Source organism: Heptranchias perlo, chromosome 29 (genome assembly GCF_035084215.1).
Source record: "Heptranchias perlo isolate sHepPer1 chromosome 29, sHepPer1.hap1, whole genome shotgun sequence".
Classification (NCBI taxonomy): domain Eukaryota; kingdom Metazoa; phylum Chordata; class Chondrichthyes; order Hexanchiformes; family Hexanchidae; genus Heptranchias; species Heptranchias perlo.
In genome coordinates, this window is record NC_090353.1 from 38,085,333 (window position 1) to 38,107,263 (window position 21,931).

General features: G+C 52.2%; 1 protein-coding gene across 1 annotated transcript in view; it reads right to left on the reverse strand.

Annotated features, from left to right (window-relative positions):
- Nucleotides 1-20,560, reverse strand: part of LOC137299705 (homer protein homolog 3-like) — a 21,254-nt gene extending 694 nt beyond the window's left edge. The window contains exons 1-6 of the mRNA XM_067968645.1: nucleotides 20,485-20,560; nucleotides 12,946-13,048; nucleotides 11,742-11,898; nucleotides 11,188-11,319; nucleotides 6,780-6,887; nucleotides 261-403 (exon numbers count right to left, since the gene is read on the reverse strand). Coding sequence (XP_067824746.1) covers nucleotides 261-403; nucleotides 6,780-6,887; nucleotides 11,188-11,319; nucleotides 11,742-11,898; nucleotides 12,946-13,048; nucleotides 20,485-20,560 — 719 coding nt within the window. The remainder of the gene's footprint in view (nucleotides 1-260; nucleotides 404-6,779; nucleotides 6,888-11,187; nucleotides 11,320-11,741; nucleotides 11,899-12,945; nucleotides 13,049-20,484) is intronic.
- Nucleotides 20,561-21,931: the final 1,371 nt, after the last annotated feature.

Sequence of the window (21,931 nt, forward strand, 5' to 3'; positions counted from 1 at the left end):
TGGGGGAAGCGGATATTCGGGTTTTTTTTTGGGGGGAAGCGGATATTCCGGGGTTTTTTGGGGGGGAAGCGGATATTCCGCATTGAACGAGCTCAGTGATGTCATCAATACTATAGTTGTTCCGATGACCTCATTGAGAAGAGGACTTCCTGTTGTTGACTTCCTGTGCATGGATCAGCTGACAGGAGGCTATGGACCAATATGGCGGACTCCAGCGGTGAGGATTATGCGCGGGCGATGGGAGACGCTGAGAATCTTACCCCTGGGAGAAGAAGGACTTGAGCCGAGAGTTGTCCAGAGTCACCTCACCATCACTGCTCTCCACTCGGTACAGCTTTGGAATCCCCGTCCCATTGGCACTGGCCGGCTGGAGGTCCAGAGAATGAAGATCGCCCAACAAATCCTACAGGAAAACAACGGAGAGAATTAATAAATCAAATCCTTCACTCTCACAGAGAAACATCACAAGAGAGGAGAGGAGGGAACTTGATCACAACACTTCACCGGGGATAAAGGACCCCCCGATCCCCGGGGGTAAAGGACCCCCCGACCCCGGGGGTAAACGGACCCCCCGACCCCCGGGGGTAAACGGACCCCCCGACCCCGGGGATAAAGGACCCCCCGACCCCGGGGATAAACGGACCCCCCGACCCCGGGGGTAAACGGACCCCCCGACCCCGGGGGTAAACGGAACCCCCCGACCCCGGGGGTAAAAGGACGGATGGATCTGAACCGTGATGTTTTGGGGGGGGCAACAGGAAACATGTTTTTTTCCATAGTTTGAGCAGAGTAATCGCTCTTGGGGGAGAGAAAGAGAGAAAGTGGGAAGGGGGAAGAGAGAGAGAGAGAGAGAAAGGGGGAAGGGGAAGAGAGAGAGAGAGAGAAAGGGGGAAGGGGAAGAGAGAGAGAGGGAGAGAAAGGGGGAAGGGAAGAGAGAGAAAGTGGGAAGGGGGAAGAGAGAGAGAGAGATAGGGGGAAGGGGAAGAGAGAGAGAAAGTGGGAAGGGGAAGAGAGAGAGAAAGTGGGAAGGGGAAGAGAGAGAGAAAGTGGGAAGGAAGAGAGAGAGAGAGAATGTGGGAAGGAAGAGAGAGAGAAAAAAGTGGGAACGGAGACAGAGAAAATGGGGAGGGGGTGAAAGTGGGAAGTGAGAAATTTGAGAGAGAAAGTGGGAGGGAGAGAGAGAGAGAGAGAGAGACGGGATGAAAGAAACGAGAAAGAGATAGAGGAACAGAGGAGACAGAGACAGAGGAAAAGAGGGCAGAGAGAGACGGGTATCGAAACAGGCAGAAAGAGAGAGAGGGAGAGAGTGAGAAAGAGAGAGGGATATCGATCGGGGAGAGGCACGGAGCCAGAGAGCGGGAAAGAGAGGCAGAGGCAGAGTGCGTAAACTAGAAACGGAGAGCGAGAGAAAGAGGGAGAGAGGGGTGGAAAAAGAGAGTGAGAGACTGAGTGTGAGAGAGAGAGAGAGAGCGCGCGAGGGAGTGAGTATCTGACAGATTTGGACAGATGGACTGGCCAGAGAGCTCGAAGCTATTTCAAGAGCACCTCCCCCACCCCAGTACCGTGTCATTCAGGGACATCAGATTAGTGAATGTAACTCATTGCTGCATCACTGTGCGGAGAGGAGAGAGAGAGAGGAGGGTGGAGAAAGTGAGGGAGATAGAGAGAGAGGTGAGGGGGAGGAGAGCAAGGGGGGTGGTGAGGGGGAGGGGAGAGGTGGAGTGGGGTGAGGGGTGAGGGGAGGGGGAGAAGGTGAGGGGGAGGAGAGTGAGGGGGAGTGGTGTGAGGGGGAGTGGTGTGAGGGGGAGTGGGGGTGAGGGGGAGTGGGGAGAGGGGGGAGTGGGGGGTGAGGGGGAGTGGGGTGAGGGGGAGTGGGGTGAGGGGGAGTGGGGTGAGGGGGAGTGGGGTGAGGGGGAGTGGGGTGAGGGGGAGTGGGGTGAGGGGGAGTGGGGTGAGGGGGAGTGGTGTGAGGGGGAGTGGGGTGAGGGGGAGTGGGGGTGAGGGGGAGTGGGGTGAGGGGGTGGTAGTGGGGTGAGGGGGAGTGGGGTGAGGGGGAGTGGGGTGAGGGGGGTGAGTGGGGTGAGGGGGAGTGGGGTGAGGGGGAGGGGGTGGAGGGTGAGGGGGTGAGAGGGGAGAGGGGGTGAGAGGGAAGAGGGGGAAGAGGTGGGGTGAGGGGGAAGAGGTGGGGTGAGGGGGAAGAGGTGGGGTGAGGGGGTGAGAGGGGGAGGGGGTGAGAGGGGGAGGGGGTGAGAGGGGGAGGGGGAGGGGATGAGAGGGGGGAGAGTGAGTGAGGGGGAGAGTGAGTGAGGGGGAGAGGGGGTGAGGGGGAGTGGGGTGAGGGGGAGTGGGGTGAGGGGGAGTGGGGTGAGGGGGGAGTGGGGTGAGGGGGAGTGGGGTGAGGGGGAGTGGGTGAGGGGGGAGTGGGGTGAGGGGGAGTGGGGTGAGGGGGAGTGGGGTGAGGAGGGAGTGGGGTGAGGGGGAGTGGGGGAGTGGAGTGGGGTGAGGGGGAGAGGGGGGAGGGGGAGTGGAGTGGGGTGAGGGGGAGAGGGGGTGAGGGGGAGAGGGGGGAGGGGGAGTGGGGTGAGGGGGAGAGGGGGAGTGGAGTGGGGTGAGGGGGAGAGGGGGAGTGGAGTGGGGTGAGTGGGGGAGAGGGGGGAGGGGGAGTGGAGTGGGGTGAGGGGGAGAGGGAGAGTGGAGTGGGGTGAGGGGGAGTGGAGTGGGGTGAGGGGGTGAGGGGGGTGAGGGGGAGTGGGAGTGGGGTGAGGGGGAGAGGGGGGAGGGGGAGTGGAGTGGGGGTGAGGGGGAGAGAGAGAGTGGAGTGGGGGGAGGGGGAGTGGAGTGGGGTGAGGGGGGTGAGGGGGAGTGGAGTGGGGTGAGGGGGAGTGGAGTGGGGTGAGGGGTGAGGGGGAGTGGAGTGGGGTGAGGGGGGAGAGGGAGAGTGGAGTGGGGGTGAGGGGGAGTGGGAGTGGGGTGAGGGGGAGAGGGAGAGGGGAGCTAAATTCACTCAGTGCTCCGGCTGTGAGGCAGGTGATGCACCAGGAAATATTCTGATAAATATTTTTCTTTCTGCATGAATGGGATGTGATGTTAAGGGAGTTGGGAGTTGGGAGTTGGGAGCAGTGTCAGGGGAGAGCTGGACTCAGGTGTTACCCCTCCCCCACTCCCTGATCCCAGTCTCTGGTCCTATTCCGATGGGTTGATCTGTTTCTGCTCCGAGCTCTGGTTTAACACGGTCACATTATCCAACACTCAACTCCCAGGTATCCTGGGGACAGGCAGGCTGGCGCTGGGTTAATGTTTGCCGCAGGCTGCACTCAGGGCCCAGGCACACGAGCCAATGGCCCTTGACCCATGACCCAGGGTCCAGGCCCACGACCCAGGGATTCCCTCGTCTAGTTATTTACAGCCTGTCTGATGGGGTCCGAGATGCCAATGACACGTGAGGGAAATGGGGAAAATCTCTGGGGTCCTGATCACCAACCAGTCCTTCCTGTTGGTGCGAGCGGCTGATGGGTGAAGGGTCAGTGAGGTTAAATATCAGTGTCTGGGCCCCACTGATCAATAACAGCTGCTTGGTGAGGTAATGCAGGGAGGCCGAGAACATTAGAACTGTGCCTGAACAGGAAATGAGCAAAGGAGCAGAAATGGCCCTTTCGCTGCGCTCATCACGACCCTTGACCCACGGCCCACCCATCGCGGCCTGGGAACAGGCGTTAGGCCTCTCATGGACAAATGTAAGGGACCGAATGCCTGTTCTCACGGCTGCCCCCGCGGAACGTCTGAGAAATGGTCTGACTCAATATCGGGTCAGGTGTCCTTGGGGTGCAGGACGTTGGTCCCCAAACTTGGGCTTATGTTTAACGCTCAAAACGGGGACAAGGTCCAATTTCTGCCCTCGACAGTGTAGAGGGAGCTTTACTCTGTATCTAACCCTGTACCTGCCCTGGGAGTGTTTGATGGGACAGTGTAGAGGGAGCTTTACTCTGTATCTAACCCTGTACCTGCCCTGGGAGTGTTTGATGGGACAGTGTAGAGGGAGCTTTACTCTGTATCTAACCCTGTACCTGCCCTGGGAGTGTTTGATGGGACAGTGTAGAGGGAGCTTTACTCTGTATCTAACCCTGTACCTGCCCGGGGAGTGTTTGATGGGACAGTGTAGAGGGAGCTTTACTCTGTATCTAACCCGTGCTGTACCTGCCCTGGGAGTGTTTGATGGGACAGTGTAGAGGGAGCTTTACTCTGTATCTAACCCTGTACCTGCCCGGGGAGTGTTTGATGGGACAGTGTAGAGGGAGCTTTACTCTGTATCTAACCCGTGCTGTACCTGCCCTGGGAGTGTTTGATGGACAGTGTAGAGGGAGCTTTACTCTGTATCTAACCCGTGCTGTACCTGCCCTGGGAGTGTTTGATGGGACAGTGTAGAGGAGCTTTACTCTGTATCTAACCCGTGCTGTACCTGCCCTGGGAGTGTTTGATGGGACAGTGTAGAGGGAGCTTTACTCTGTATCTAACCCGGAAGACCCAACCCTCTATATCACCTGTCTCAGAATTCCAGAATGTTCCAACACCACTCAGATTCTGCTCATTCTCTAAGGTAAAAGATCAGATTATTTTTGGGTCTCTTGTCCTACATCACTGACTGGAAGAAGATGAATTAATTGTGGGGCAAAGCATTGTTGCAGCAGCTGATTCACAGCCTGATTTCTGTCAGTGACCCAATAAATCTCCACCTTTCGCTACAGTTTTCTGTCTTTTCGTTTCACCAATTCAAAGACACAAAAACAGGAGCAGCCACTGGATCTACTTGGTGATCCACCTGATCCCCGAGTCCCAGACTCTGACCTGGTGATCCACTCGATCCCCGAGTCCCAGACTCTGACCTGGTGATCCACTCGATTCCCCGAGTCCCAGACTCTGACCTGGTGATCCACCCGATCCCCGAGTCCCAGACTCTGTCCATCAATAAACCAGTCTGGTCAAACTCGCTCGATCACCCTATGGTCACTCTCGGTCACCCCTCGGTCCCTGCCCAGCCGCTGTTCTTTTGATCGAGGTCGGGGTTGTAACACGAATAATCCCCACCCCCGGCCCCCCGGCCCCCGAACATCGCTGACACTGGCCTGTGATTGTTCAGAAATGACCAATGACTGATTGATGCAGCAGACTGCTCTGGAAGGACATTAACTCCGGTGTGTCCCAGAGCCCTGGGGTCCCCAGATCCGCAGGGTCAGGGGCAGGGCGGTGGCTTTGAACTGGTCAGGGAGATGCAGGGAGGGGAGCGGGAGCGGAGAGCGAGAGCGAGAGCGAGAGGGAGAGGGAGAGCGAGAGGGAGAGGGAGAGGGAGAGGGAGGCGAGAGGGAGAGGGAGAGCGAGAGGGGAGAGCGAAGCGAGAGGGAGCGGGAGAGAGAGGGAGAGGGAGAGGGAGAGGAGAGGGAGCGAGAGGGAGAGGAGAGCGAGAGGGAGAGCGAGCGAGAGGGAGCGGGAGCGGGAGGGAGCGGGAGGGAGCGGGAGGGAGCGGGAGAGCGAGAGCGAGAGGGAGAGGGAGCGAGAGGGAGAGGGCGAGAGGGAGAGGGAGAGGGAGCGAGAGGGAGAGGGAGCGAGAGGGAGAGGGAGAGGGAGCGAGAGGGAGAGGGAGAGGGAGCGAGAGGGAGAGGGAGAGGGAGGGAGAGAGCGAGAGGGAGGGAGAGAGCGAGAGGGAGCGGGAGAGCGAGAGGGAGCGGGAGGAGCGGGAGAGCGAGAGGGAGCGGGAGCGAGAGGGAGCGGGAGAGCGAGAGGGAGAGGGAGCGAGAGGAGAGGGAGAGGGAGCGAGAGGGAGAGGGAGAGGGAGCGAGAGGGAGAGGGAGCGAGAGAGGGAGAGGGAGCGAGAGAGGGAGAGGGAGCGAGAGAGGGAGAGGGAGAGAGAGAGAGAGAGGGGGAGAGAGAGAGAGAGGGAGGGAGGGAGGGAGGGAGGGAGGGAGGGAGGGAGAGAGGGAGAGGGAGAGGGAGAGGGAGAGGGGGAGGGAGAGGGGGAGGGAGAGGGAGAGGGAGGGAGCAAGAGGGAGAGGGAGAGGGGGCGGGAGGGAGAGAAAGACGGAGCGCGAGAGAGGGAGAGCGAGAGAAAGACGGAGAGCGAGAGAAAGACGGAGAGCGAGAGAAAGACGGAGAGCGAGAGAAAGACGGAGAGCGAGAGAAAGACGGAGAGCGAGAGAGAGAGAAAGACGGAGAGTGAGGGGGGAGAGAGAGAGAAAGACAGAGAGTGAGAGGGGGAGGAGAGAGAGAAACCCGGAGAGCGAGAGAGGGAGCGAGAGGGAGCGAGAGGGAGCGAAAGACGGAGAGTGAGAGAAAGACGGAGAGTGAGAGAGGGAGAGAGAGAGAACCCGGAGAGAGAGAGAGAAACCCGGAGAGAGAGAGAGAAACCCGGAGAGAGAGAGAGAAACCCGGAGAGAGAGAGAGAAAGACGGACAGCGGGCGAGGGGCAGAGAGGGCGAGGGCAGAGAGGGCGAGGGGCAGAGAGGGCGAGGGGCAGAGAGGGCGAGGGGCAGAGAGGGCGAGGGGCAGAGAGGGCGAGGGGCAGAGAGGGCGAGGGGCAGAGAGGGCGAGGGGCAGAGAGGGCGAGGGGCAGGGGGAGATAGCGAGAAGGGAGAATGAGAGTGTGTGAGAGTGGCAGAGAATGAGAGGGGAGGAGAGAGGGAGATTACTCACCGGGGGAGGGGGATTACTCACCGGGGGAGGGGGATTTACAGTGTGGGTAAACATGAATGAGACAGAAGATACTGCAATATTGGCCAATTTGCTGTTACCTGTGGGGCAGCAACATCCAGAGCAGGATTCGTGAGCTCAGTTTTATCCTGGGATTTCTCTCTTGCTAATCGAGCCGCCTCTTTCACCTCCTGGAACCTTTCTGCAAACTTTAGAAGAACAGAAACATCAGAATCAGGAACCGTGAATGAGCGGAACAGGAACTGACCCCCAGCGTCTGCAGCCTTTTAGGGGAGAGAGTCCCAGAATTCCACTCCCCTCTCACTGTGCCCCTTGTTCTGAGACTCCTCCATCACTGACTGCATGTTAAAAAGTAATTCCTTGGCTGTGAGACACTTTGGAATGTCTTAAGGGCACGAGAGGGATGATATCAATGCGAGATCTTTCTTGACATCGAGACTCATCGCACTCTGTGCTCTAATTCATTCTTTGCCCAATTCCTCAAAGCTGTAAAACTCTCTTCCTTCCTCTGACAATCTGCAGGTTGTTACAACCAAAACTTGGAGTTGTCTGTTCACTTTCTCATCTTCTCCCTCACTTAATTCCAGACTCAGTTTTTCCGGCTCTCTCCCACATCCTGTTCACCGTTTACCCCGGCCCTTATCTGCTGGCAATCCAGTAGCTCCTCATCCTGCTCCTGGGCCTCACTAATCCCGACATCTGTAATCTCAAGTCCGACATCCCTGCTCTCATTCTCCAACTTTTTCCTTTCCAGTATTTATCCAATTCCCTTTTCAAAGTTACTTTTGAATCTGCTTCCACCACCCTTTCAGGCAGCGCATTCCAGATCAGAACAACTCGCTGTGAGAAACAATTCTCATGTCGCCTCTGGCTCTTTTGCTGATCACCTTAAATCTGTGTCCTCTGGTCACCGACCCTTCTGCCACTGGAAACAGTTTCTCCTTATTTACTCTATCAAAACCGTTCATGATTTTGAACACCTCTATTAAATCTCCCCTTAACCTTCTCTGTTCTAAGGAGAACAATCCCAGCTTCTCCAGTCTCTCCACGTAACTGACGTCCCTCATCCCTGGAACATTCTAGTAAATCTCCCCTGCACCCTCTCCAAGGCCTTGACATCCTTCCTAAAGTGTGGTGCCCAGAATTGAACACAATACTCAAGCTGGGGTCTAACCAGTGTTTTATAAAGGTTTAGCATAACTTCCTTGCTTTTGTACTCTATGCCTCTATTTATAAAGTCCAGGATCCCATGTGCTTTTTTAACAGCCTTCTGAACTTGTCCTGCCCCCTTTAAAGATTTGTGTACATACACCCCCAGGTCTCTCTGTTCCTGCACCCCCTTTAAAATTGTACCATTTAGTTTAAATTGCCTCTCCTCATTCTTCCCACCAAAATGCATCACTTCACACTTCTCTGCTTTAAATTTCATTTGCCATGTGTCTGCCCATTTCACCAGTCTGTCTCTGTCCTCCTGAAGTCTGTTACTATCCTCCACATTGTTTACTACATTTCCGAGTTTCGTGTCATCAGCAAACTTTGAAATTATACCCTCTATACCCAAGTCCAGATCATTAATATATATCAAAAAGAGCAGTGGTCCTAATACTGACCCCTGGGGAACACCACTGTAAACTTCCCTCCAGTCTGAAAAACAACCGTTCACCACTACTCTCTGCTTTCTATCCCTGAGCCAATTTTGTATCCACGCTGTCACTGTCCCTTTAATCCCATGGGCTTTAATTTTGCTACAAGTCTATTATGTGGCACTTTATCAAATGCCTTTTGACGGTCCATATTCACAACATCATCTCCGCACTCCCCTCATCAACTCCTCCGTTACTTCATCAAAGAACTCAATCATCTTCGTCCTAAATGGCCGACCCCTTATCCTGAGACTATGACCTCTAGTTCTAGACTCTCCAGCCGAGGGAAACAGCCTCTCAGCACCTACCCTGTCAAGCCCCCTCAGAATTTTATACGTTTCGATGAAATCACCTCTCATTCGTCTAAAATCCAGAGAGTACAGGCCCATTCTACTCAATCTCTCCTCATAAGACAACCCTCTCAACCCAGGAATTAATCTAGTGAACCTTTGTTGCACCCCCTCTAAGGCAAGTATATCCTTCCTTAGATAAGGAGACCAAAACTGTACACAGAACTCCAGGTGAGGTCTCACCAAAGCCCTGTACAATTGTAGTAAGACTTCCTTACACTTGTACTCCAATCCCCTTGCAATAAAGGCCAACATATCATTTACCTTCCTAATTGCTTGCTGAACCTGCATGCTAACTTTCTGTGATTCGTGTACCAGGACACCCAAATCTCTCTCAACACCAACATATTTTAGTCCCTCACCTTTTAAAAATATTCTGCTTTTCTATTCTTCCTACCAAAGTGAATAACCTCACATTTCCCCACATTATACTCCATCTGTCACCTTCTTGCTCACTCACTTAACCTGTCTATATCCCTTTGCAGACTCTTTGTGTCCTCCTCACAGTTTACTTTCCCACCTAGCTTTGTATCGTCAGCAAACTTGGATACATTACACTCGGTCCCTTCATCTAAGTCATTAATATAGATTGTAAATAGCTGAGGCCCAAGCACTGATCCTTGCGGCACCCCACTGGTTACAGCCTGCCAACCCCAGAGTGACCCGTTTATCCCTACTCTATTTTCTGTCCATTAATCAATCCTCAATCCATGCTAATATATTGCCGCCAATCCCATGAGCCCTTATCTTGAGTAACTACCTTTTATGTGGCATCTTATCGAATGCCTTTTGAAAATCCAAATATACTCCATCCACTGTTTCCCCTCTATCCACCCTGCTAGTTACATCCTGAAAAAACTCTAATAGATTTGTCAAACACGATTTCCCTTTCATAAAACCATGTTGACTCTGCCTAATCATATTACGATTTTCTAAGTGCCCTGTTACTACAGGGACAATTCTAGAATCTAGGGAATTCTGGAAGATCACAACCAATGCATCCACTATCTCTGCAGCCTCCTCTTTTAAAACCCTAGGATGTGGGCCATCAGGTCCAGGGGATTTGTCAGCTTTTAGTCCCATTAATTTCTCCGGTACTTTTTCTTTACTAATATTAATTACTTTAAGTTCCTCACTCTCATTGGACTCTTGGTTCCCCACTATTTCCCGTATATTTTTTGTTTCTTCTACTGTGAAGACAGATACAAAATATTTGTTTAACGTCTCTGCCATTTCCTTATTCCCCATTATAATTTCTCCTGTCTCAGCCTCTAAGGGACCAACATTTACTTTTGCTACTCTCTTCCTTTTTACATACTTGTAGAAGCTCTTACAATCTGTTTTTATATTTCTTGATGTGGAGATGCCGGTGATGGACTGGGGTTGACAATTGTAAACAATTTTACAACACCAAGTTATAGTCCAACAAATTTATTTTAAATTCCACAAGCTTTCGGAGGCTTCCTCCTTCCTCAGGTGAATGGTGTGGAAATCTTGCTAGTTAGATATATTTCTTGCTAGTTTACTCTCATTCTATTTTCTCACTCTATCAATTTTTTGGTCATCCTTTGCTGGTTTCTGAAACTCTCCTGATCCTCAGGCTCACTGCTCTTTTTGGCAACATTATAAGCCTCTTCTTTTAATCTAATACTGTCCATAACTTCTCTAGTTAGCCATGGTTGGATCACTTTTCCCGTGGAGCTTTAATTCCTCAAGGGAATGTATATTCGTTGAGAATACTGAAATATTTCTTTAAATGTTTGCCTTTGCTTATCTACCGTCACACCTTATAATCTAATTTCCCAATCAACCTTAGCCAACTCACACCTCATACCGACATAATTGGCTTTTAATTTTAAGACCCTGCTTTCGAACTTAACTACTTCACCCTCAAACTCAATATGAAATTCTATCAGATCATGATCACTCTACGCCAGACGATACTTAACTATAACATCATTATTTAACCCTGTTTCATTACACAATACTGGATCTAAAATAGCCTGTTCTCTACACTTCCACCGTCTACGGTCCCCGCCCTCCACGGTCCCCGCCCTCCCGCCGTCTACGGTCCCCGCCCTCCACGGTCCCTGCCCTCCCGCCGTCTACGGTCCCCGCCCTCCACGGTCCCTGCCCTCCCGCCGTCTACGGTCCCCGCCCTCCACGGTCCCTGCCCTCCCGCCGTCTACGGTCCCCGCCCTCCACGGTCCCCGCCCTCCCGCCGTCTACGGTCCCCGCCGTCTACGGTCCCCACCGACTACGGTCCCCGCCCTCCCGCCGTCTACGGTCCCCACCGACTACGGTCCCCGCCCTCCCGCCGTCTATGGTCCCCACCGACTACGGTCCCCACCGACTACGGTCCCCGCCCTCCCGCTGTCTACGGTCCCCGCCTTCTTCCTGTATTTAGCTTGGTTCTCTATTGAATTATGAAGCGTACATTTGTCAAAAGCCTCCTATCTCTGAGGTATAACTGAGGTCTCCCCCCGGTCAGGTACCTGTGCGAGCTGCTGCTCAGAGTTGAAGCCCAGGCCATAGACGGTGTTGGCACGGCTGTCTGCCCACTGGCCAAATTTTTGCGAGGTTTTGGTGAATGACATGTTGGGGGAGATGGTGCTGTTTATAATTGCCTGAAATCAAAAGAAATCATTAAATCCGGAACCGAGCAAAACAATTCCCGGGAAATTCTGCTCTCCCACCAGAGGCCTGCAGGGTTTCATTTCCTCCTTAATGATGTGGCCCGATCGCGGTGCCTACGCGGCCCGATCGCGGTGCCTACGCGGCCCGATCGCGGTGCCTACGCGGCCCGATCGCGGTCCGATCGCGGTCCGTACGCGGCCCGATGGCGGTCCGTGCGCGGCCCGATGGCGGTGCCTGCGCGGCCCGATCGCGGTGCCTACGCGGCCCGATCGCGGCCCGTACGTGGCCCGATCGCGGTGCCTACGCGGCCCGTACGTGGCCCGATCGCGGTGCCTACGCGGCGCGTATTGCCCCTGTTCGGGGCGAGGTCTGTTCTCTGCATCTCTCAGTCCCTGTTCTACCCGGGGATTACCTTGGTGCCGCCGACACTAATGATCCGGTAAACATTGCGAGTGCTGTCGTAGAAGAAGGAGACGGTAACGGCGTGCTTGCTCGCTGGGATCCAGTTTCGTTTGGTCGCTGGGTCGATCTGGAAGACGTGGGCCCGAGCGCTGAAGATTGGCTGCTCCCTGCGGAAAGAAGCAGAGAATTCAAACCCGGACCAGCAGAAACCAGCAAACGGCCAGAAACCCCCAGAAAGTAACACTCCCCGCGTAACCAATCCACCTCCAGAAATCAACGTACTCCCAAAACACAACCTCAGAAACCAACACAGAGAACTGCCACTCCCCTAGACATCGCCAGCTGGGGTACGGGTCTCACAGACACTGACTCTCACTGGGGTACGGGTCTCACAGACACTGACTCTCACTGGGGTACAGGTTCCATGGACACTGACTCTCACTGGGGTACGGGTCCCACAGACACTGACTCTCACTGGGGTACGGGTCCCACACACACTGACTCTCACTGGGGTACGGGTCCCACAGACACTGACTCTCGCTGGGGTACAGGTTCCACAGGCACTGACTCTCCCTGGGGTACGGGTCCCACAGACACTGACTCTCGCTGGGGTACGGGTCCCACAGACACTGACTCTCACTGGGGTACGGGTCCCACAGACACTGACTCTCACTGGGGTACGGGTTCCACGGGCACTGACTCTCACTGGGGTACGGGTCCCCTGGTACCAGCTGCCCTCTGGCACCTCACCCAAGTGCCCATTCCCCACATGTGAGCCCAGACAGTGGGCACAGGGAGGACAGTGAATGAAAAGCATCACCGGGAATCAACCATGACATCGCCCTCAGTAACAGCCGGGGCTCAGTGGGCAGCACTCTCGCCTCTGAGTCAGAAGGTTGAGGGTTCGAGGCCCACTTCAGAGATTTGAGCCCATTATCAAGGCTGACACCCAGTGCAGTACCGAGGGAGTGCAGCACTGTCGGAGGTGCCGTCTTTCAGATGACACGTTAAACAGAGGCCCTATCTGTCCTCTCAGGTTGACGTAAAAGATCCCACGGCACTGTTGGAAGAAGAGCAGGGGGAGTTCTCCCCGGTGTCCTGACCAATATTTATCCCTCAACCAGCATCACTAAAATATATTATCCGGTCATTATCACGTTGCTGTTTGTGGGATCTTGCTGTGCGCAAATTGGCTGCCCCGTTTCCTACATTACAAGTGATTACACTTCAAAAGTACTTCATTAGCTGTAAAACTCTTTAGGATATCCCGGGGTTGTGAAACATGTGATCGAAACATGAGACTTTCTTCTTCCTGATCTATAAGTGTAAACAATTTTACAACACCAAGTTATAGTCCAGCAATTTTATTTTAAATTCACAAGCTTTCGGAGATTTTCTCCTTCCTCAGGCAAATGTTTCAAGATCTCCTTGAAGCCTACGCATTTATACATATTGAACAATAAAACATGGTGTTTACAGACTGCCCCTGCAACTGCCCGTTGCCAAGGCAATCACCGTGTTCAGACAGAGAGGTGTTACCTGCAGAACCTCCGAATACACATTCAACAAAAAAACAAACAGGGAAAAAAAACAGAGAAAAAAAAACACAGAGAGATGCAGAAACATCCGGAAGGCAGAGAGAGCCAGCAAATGACCCATTATATTAAAAACAGATAACATTTGTTCGCTGGTGGGGTAACGTGTAGCGTGACATGAACCCAAGATCCCGGTTGAGGCCGTCCTCATGGGTGCGGAACTTGGCTATCAATTTCTGCTCGACAATTTTGCGTTGTCGTGTGTCTCGAAGGCCGCCTTGGAGTACGCTTACCCGAGGGTCGGTGGATGAATGTCCATGACTGCTGAAGTGTTCCCCGACTGGGAGGGAACCCTCCTGTTTGGCGATTGTTGCGCGGTGTCCGTTCATCCGTTGTCGCAGCGTCTGCATGGTCTCGCCAATGTACCATGCTCTGGGGCATCCTTTCCTGCAACGTATGAGGTAGACAACGTTGGCTGAGTCACAGGAGTATGAACCATGCACCTGGTGGGTGGTGTCATCTCGTGTGATGGTGGTATCTGTGTCGATGATCTGGCATGTCTTGCAAGACATGCCAGATCATCGACACAGATACCACCATCACACGAGATGACACCACCCACCAGGTGCATGGTTCATACTCCTGTGACTCAGCCAACGTTGTCTACCTCATACGTTGCAGGAAAGGATGCCCCAGAGCATGGTACATTGGCAAGACCATGCAGACGCTGCGACAACGGATGAACGGACACCGCGCAACAATCGCCAAACAGGAGGGTTCCCTCCCAGTCGGGGAACACTTCAGCAGTCATGGACATTCATCCACCGACCCTCGGGTAAGCGTACTCCAAGGCGGCCTTCGAGACACACGACAACGCAAAATTGTCGAGCAGAAATTGATAGCCAAGTTCCGCACCCATGAGGACGGCCTCAACCGGGATCTTGGGTTCATGTCACGCTACACGTTACCCCACCAGCGAACAAATGTTATCTGTTTTTAATATAATGGGTCATTTGCTGACTCTCTCTGCCTTCCGGATGTTTCTGCCTCTCTCTGTGTTTTTTTTTCTCTGTTTTTTTTCCCTGTTTGTTTTTTTGTTGAATGTGTATTCGGAGGTTCTGCAGGTAACACCTCTCTGTCTGAACACGGTGATTGCCTTGGCAACGGGCAGTTGCAGGGGCAGTCTGTAAACACCATGTTTTATTGTTCAATATGTATAAATGCGTAGGCTTCAAGGAGATCTTGAAACATTTGCCTGAGGAAGGAGAAAATCTCCGAAAGCTTGTGAATTTAAAATAAAATTGCTGGACTATAACTTGGTGTTGTAAAATTGTTTACAATTGTCAACCCCAGTCCATCACCGGCATCTCCACATCTGATCTATAAGGGGTGTTTCCCCAACTCTTCATCCATGTGGGGGAGGGGAGGTCTCGTCACACACTGCGGCCGCTGGTGTCTGCAACTCCCTCGGTAAACGATGAGACCGCAGAACATGGTGGGGTTCAATTAATCAATAAACCAATCGCTGCTCAGTGATCAGAACAAGAGGCAACTGGTGTGAATGGAGCAGGTTGGAGGGGGGGCTGGACAGGCAGCTCGAAGATTCTGGAGCTTTGAAGAAAGTGTCTGTGAGAGAGAGACCACGAGATTCTCCCTTTGCAGGAATCACCTGGAACCGGGACAGAGAGAGGCCATGGGCTTCTGACCCTTCACCCACAGACTCTCCTTCCTCAGCTCAGCAAAGAAAGATCCATCACCCAGACACAGACAAAGGCACAGACACACAGACAGTGACAGAGACAGAGACACAGGCAGACACCCAGCCAAAGACACAGAGGGGAAATGCTGTGTTTCATTAAGACAGGGTGATCTGCGATGAACTCACTGGCATTGCTCACAGACAAAAGACTGTCTCTCTCTCCCTTCCTGTATCGATCACAGCTGGTGAGTAGGGATGATCTGTTAGAAGGATCATCAAATGAGGCCATATGGGTGGAACTGAATAACAAAAAAGGGGCAATCACGCGACTGGGAGTGTACTATAGACCCCCAAACAGTCCGAGGGAGATAGAAGAGCAAATATGTGGGCAAATTTCTGACAAGTGCAAAAGCAATAGGGCAGTAATAGTCGGGGATTTCAACTACCCGAATATTAACTGGGATACAATCAGTGTAAAAGGTACAGAGGGTGCAGAATTCTTTAAATGCATTCAGGAGAATTTTTTAGCCAGCACGGAGCAAGCCCAACAAGAGGGGGGGCAGTTCTGGATTTAGTTTTAGGGAATGAGGCTGGGCAGGTGGAAGGAGCATCAGTGGGAGAGCATTTTGGTGGGAGTGATCATAATTCAGTTAGATTTAGCATAGTTATGGAAAAGGACAAAGAAAGAACAGGAGTAAAAGTTCTCAAATGGGGAAAGGCCGATTTTACTAAGCTGAGAAGTGATTTAACAAAAGTGAACTGGAAACAGCTACTTGAAGTGGGAGGAGTTCAAGGGGGAGATTCAAGGGGTTCAGAGTAAACATGTTCCCACAAAGAAAAAGGGAGGGGCTGCCAAATCTAGAGCCCCCTGAATGTCAAGGAGCGTAGAGGGTAAGATAAGGCAGAAAACAGAAGTTTTAGATAGAGAGAACGTGTTCCCATTGGTGGAAGGGTCAAGGACCAGAGGACACAGATTTAAGGTGATTGGCAAAAGAACCAAAGGTGACATGAGGAAAAACGTGTTTACCCAGTGAGTGGTTAGGATCTGGAATGCACTGCCCGAGGGGGTGGTGGAGGCAGATTCAATCATGGCCTTCAAAGGGGAACTGGATAAGTACTTGAAAGGAAAAAAATCTGCAGGACTACGGGGATAGGGCGGGGGAGTGGGACTAGCTGGATTGCTCTTGCAGAGAGTCGGCACGGACTCGATGAGCCGAATGGCCTCCTTCCGTGCTGTAACCTTTCGATGATTCTTATGTCAGACACCGAGAGCTCAATACTGCAGAAAGCCTAGAGGATAGAAAGTGCAGGGGTAAAATTAAAAAGGAAATTAGGAAAACAAAGAGAGGGCATGAAAAAATACTGGCAAGTAAAATCAAGGAAAATTCAAAGATGTTTTATAAATACATAAAGAGCAAGAGGATAACTAAGGAAAGAGCAGGGCCTATTAGAGACCAAAAAGGTAAACTATGTGTGGAGGCGGAAGATGTGGGGATGGTTCTTAATGAATACTTTGCGTCTATCTTCACAAAAGAGAGGGACGATGCAGAGATTGTAGTTAAGGAGGAGGAGTGTGAAATATTGGATGGGATAAACATAGTGAGAGAGGAAGTATTAAGGGGATTAGCATCTTTGAAATCACCAGGGCCGGATGAAATGTATCCCAGGCTGTTAAAAGAAGCCAGGGAGGAAATAGCGGAGGCTCTGACCATCATTTTCCAATCCTCACTGGATACAGGCGTAGTGCTGGGGGATTGGAGGACTGCTAACATTGTACCGTTATTTAAAAAGGGAGTGAGGGATAGACCGAGTAATTACAGGCCAGTCAGCCTAACCTCAGTGGTGGGCAAATTATTGGAAAAATTCTGAGGGACAGGATAAATCGTCATTTAGAAAGGCACGGAGTAATTAAGGACAGTCAGCATGGATTTGTTAAGGGAAGGTCGTGTCTGACTAACTTGATTTAATTTTTTGTGGCGATAACAAGGAGGGTCGATGAGGGTAGCGCGTTTGATGTTGTCTACATGGATTTTAGCAAGGCTTTCGACAAGGTCCCACATGGCAGACTGGTCAGAAAAGTAAAAGCCCATGGGATCCGAGGGAAAGTGGCAAATTGGATCCAAAGTTGACTCAGTGGCAGGAAGCAAAGGGTAATGGTCGATGGGTGTTTTTGAGACTGGAAGGCTATTTCAAGTGGGGTGCCGCAGGGCTCAGTACTCGGTCCCTTACTTTTTGTGATATATATTAATGATTTGAACTTAAATGTAGGGGGCATGATTAAGAAGTTTGCAGATGATACAAAGATAGGCTGTGTGGTTGATAGTGAGGAGGAAAGCTGTAGACTGCAGGAAGATATCAGTGGACTGGTCAGGTGGGCAGAAAAGTGGCAAATGGAATTCAATCTGGAGAAGTGTGAGGCAATGCATTTGGGGAGAGCAAACAAGGCAAGGGAGTACACAATAAATGGGAGGATACTGAGAGGTGTAGAGGAAGTGAGGGACCTTGGAGTGCATGTCCACAGATCCCTGAAGGTAGCAGGAGAGGTAGATAAGGTGGTTAAGAAGGCATATGGGATACTGTCCTTTATTAGCCAAGGCATAGAATATAAGAGCAGGGAGGTTATGCTGGAACTGTTTAAAACATTGGTTAGGCCACAGCTTGAGTACTGCGTACAGTTCTGGTCACCACATTACAGGAAAGAGGGTGCAGTGGAGATTTACGAGGATGTTGCCAGGACTGGAGAATTTTAGCTATGAGGAAAGATTGGATAGGCTGGGGTTGTTTTCTCTGGAAGAAAGGAGGCTGAGCGGTGTATAAAATTATGACGGGACTAGACAGAGTGGATAGGGAGGACCTATCTCCCTGAGCAGAGGGGTCAGTGACCAGGGGACATAGATTTAAAGTAATTGGTAGAAGGATTAGAGGGGAGTTGAGGAGAATTTTTTTCACCCAGAGGGTGGTGGGGGTCTGGAACTCACTGCCTGAGAGGGTGGGAGAGGCAGAAACCCTCAACTCATTTAAAAAGTACCTGGATGTGCACCTGAAGTGCCGAAACCCACAGGGATACGGACCAAGTGCTGGAAAGTGGGATTAGGCCGGGTGGCTCTTTTTCGGCCGGCACGGACATGATGGGCCGAATGGCCTCCTTCTGTGTCGTAACTTTCTGTGATTCTATCCGTCTGCTCGACTCTCGCTCTCTGACCTCTTTCTGTCTCTCTCAATCTGTCGGCGACGATAGACTTGGAGCAGTGCAGTGTTGCCCCCCCCACTCCGGGGAATCCTCTCTCACCCCCCACCCCCCCGGGAATCATGGCGGCTGCCCCCCACCCCCCCCACTCCGGGGAATCCTCTCTCACCCCCCACCCCCCCGGGAATCATGGCGGCTGCCCCCCACACCCCCCGCTCCGGGGAATCCTCTCTCACCCTCCACCCCCCCTGGAATCATGGCGGCTGCCCCCCACACCCCCCGCTCCGGGGAATCCTATCTTAACACCCCCCTCCCCCGGAGAATCCTGACCCCCCCTCCACCCCGCATCGGGGAATCGTGCCCGCGCCCCCCCCCCCGGGAAACTGCCCCCCTCCCCTACAGTGGTGGGTGAGGGTCTCTGTGCTTTGAGAGATTGCTCTGTGGGACAGTTCACGAGTCACGAGCCAGTGTGAACCCAGAGTTCAGTTCCTTGGTTCTGAGTGAATTCTCCTCCCTCAGACTCTCGGCTCCTCGCAAATCCCAGCTAACGCACCCTCGAATAATCCCCAACACTGTGCTCGATACACAGCTCCATACATCGCAAAACACCACAGAAAAACACAACAAGATTCCTCCTAAATCCCCAAAGGTGGTTCGTTGGATTTAATGAGGTGGGGGGGGAAGTCTCTTCTTTCGTTTTTCACAACAACAACTTGCATTGGACCGCACCTGGAATACTGCATACAGTTTTGGTCTCCATACTTAAGAAAAGACATACTTGCTCTCGAGGCAGTACAAAGAAGGTTCACTCGGTTAATCCCGGGGATGAGGGGGTGGACATATGAGGAGAGGTTGAGTAGATTGGGACTCTACTCATTGGAGTTCAGAAGAATGAGAGGCGATCTTATTGAAACATCTCAGATTGTGAAGGGGCTTGATCGGGTGGATGCAGTAAGGATGTTCCCAAGGATGGGTGAAACTAGAACTAGGGGGCATAATCTTAGAATAAGGGGCTGCTCTTTCAAAACTGAGATGAGGAGAAACTTCTTCACTCAGAGGGTAGTAGGTCTGTGGAATTTGCTGCCCCAGGAAGCTGTGGAAGCTACATCATTAAATAAATTTAAAACAGAAATAGACAGTTTCCTAGAAGTAAAGGGAATTAGGGGTTACGGGGAGCGGGCAGGAAATTGGACATGATTTTAGATTTGAGGTTAGGATCAGATCAGCCATGATCTTATTGAATGGCGGAGCAGGCTCGAGGGGCCGATTGGCCTACTCCTGCTCCTAGTTCTTATGTTCTTATTTATACAGCGCCTTTAACGTAGTAAAATGTCCCAAGGTGCTTCACAGGAGCGTAAATCAGACAAAATTTGACACTGAGCCACATAAGGAGATATTAGGACAGGTGACCAAAAGCTTGGTCAAAGAGGTAGGTTTTAAGGAGCGTCTTAAAGGAGGAGAGAGAGGCGGAGAGGTTTAGGGAGGGAATTCCAGAGCTTAGGACCCAGGCAGCTGAAGGCACGGCCACCAATGGTGGAGCAATTAAAATCGGGGATGCACAAGAGGCCAGAATTGGAGGAGCGCTGAGATCTCGGAGGGTTGTAGGGCTGGAGGAGGTTACAGAGCTAGGGAGGGGGGCAAGGCCATGGAGGGATTTGAACACAAGGAGGGGAATTTTAAAAATCGAGGCATTCCTGGACTGGGAGCCAATGTGGGTCAGCGAGCACAGAGGTGATGGGTGAACGGGACTTGGTGCGAGTTAGGATACGGGCATCTGAATTTTGGATGAGCTGAAGTTTATGGAAGACGCAAGATGGAAGGCCAGCCAGGAGGGCACTGGAATAATCTTCTATAATTACTTCTATAAGGTACTAAGTGGAACAGAAAGGGTTAACTCCCAAAGTCACTGCGTGAAATATAAACCATGACCACAGGGAGGGGGCAGTGGGATAAACCCGGGAAAGGGATGGTCAGCACTCTGATCGGGAGCCCATCCTCACACAGAAAGTGACCAATATCTGGGTGGACTCTGAGTTTAGACCATTGGTGAGGAAGTGAATGACTCGTGCCTGTGATCTCATGATATTTATTGTGCAGTTTTAGGAACGCAGGATCAGAAGTTGGCCATTCGGACCCTCGAGTCTGTTCTGCCATTAAATCAGATCATGTCTCTACACAACTGAAGCATAACTTCCTCCCCTCTGTATTCCAGACCTCTTGAGATAAAGGCCAACATTCCATTAGCCTTTTTGTACCTGTCCACTGGCTTTTAGTGATTGGTGCACATTGACCCCTAAATCTCTCTGCTCATCCACAGTTTCTAGTTTCTCACCATTCAGAAAATATTCCAATTTGTCTTTCTTGGATCCAAAGTAGTTGACCTCATAGTTCCCCACGTTGAACTCCATCTGCCAGTTTACTAGAAAATTACTGAGAATTGCTAAATGATCTCCAGGGTGCACTGCAGCAACTCACCATGGTAACTGCGACAGCACCTCCCTCCTGTGACCTCTACCACAGAGAAGGACAAAAGCAGCAATATCATGGGAACAACATCACCTCCAAGTTCCCCTCCATCACACATCATCCCGACTTGGAAATATATCGCCGTTCCTTCATTGTCGCTGGGTCAAAATCCTGGAACTCCCTTCCTAACAGCACTGTGGGAGAACCTTCACCACACGGACTGCAGCGGTTCAAGAAGGCGGCTCACCACCACCTTCTCAAGGGCAATTAGGGATGGGCAATAAATGCTGGCCTCGCCAGCGACGCCCACATCTCCAGAATGAATTAGAAATATTATTGGATCCACAGTTAGGCTCCTGAATGATCCAATGCAACGAGCATCTCTCTGATACAGACAGGATTTCAACTGTTGTGACCAAATGGTCAGATCACCAGGACCTCACTGACTGCCGGCAAAAATAAATCACAGAATCTAACAGAGAGAAGTCCGTGCGATGGACTTCTCTCCCTCCTCTTACTCTTGTACCCAGATGGGTTTAGAGAAGGGTCAGTGTTCACCGATCAGTAATGTAAAAAATCTATAGCAAATGGGGTCAGACTGAGACTTGTGGGACTTTGACCAGTAATGTGATTGGATTAATTAATTGGAGTCAATCAGCCACGGGTGGACAATCACAGAGGGAGAGCAGTAACCTGGTCACCCCCACCCCCCTGGCCTCCCCCCACCCCACCCCCTGGTCTGTATCCCCCCCACCCCCTGGTCACACCCCACCCCCACGTCACCCCCCACCCTATCCCCTGGTCTCTCTATTCCCCCCCACCCCTCTCTCTCTATTCCCCCATCCCCCACCCCCCACCCCCCCCGGTCCCTCTATCCCACCCCCCGGTCTCTCTATCCCCCCACCACCCCCCCCGTCTCTCTATTCCCCCCCCACCCCCCTGGTCTCTCTATTCCCCCCCCCACCCCCCTGGTCTCTCTATTCCCCCCCCCACCCCCCTGGTCTCTCTATCCCCCCCCACCCCCCCTGGCCACCCCACCCCCCGCACTCTAACCCAGTCCCTGGGCAGAATGTGAAGGTGAGAAGTTGCTCAATTTCAAAAACATCAAGAGCAAAATCTCCGTCTGACTCGATGCAAATCCCACAGTTAATATCACAGCAACTGAAACCACTAAAAATACATCAGTGCAGCTCCTCACCCCTCCCCCAATTTTAAAAATTATTCGTTCATGGGATGTGGGCGTCGCTGGCTGAGGCCGGCATTTATTGCCCATCCCTAATTGCCCTTGAGAAGGTGGTGGTGAGCCGCCTTCA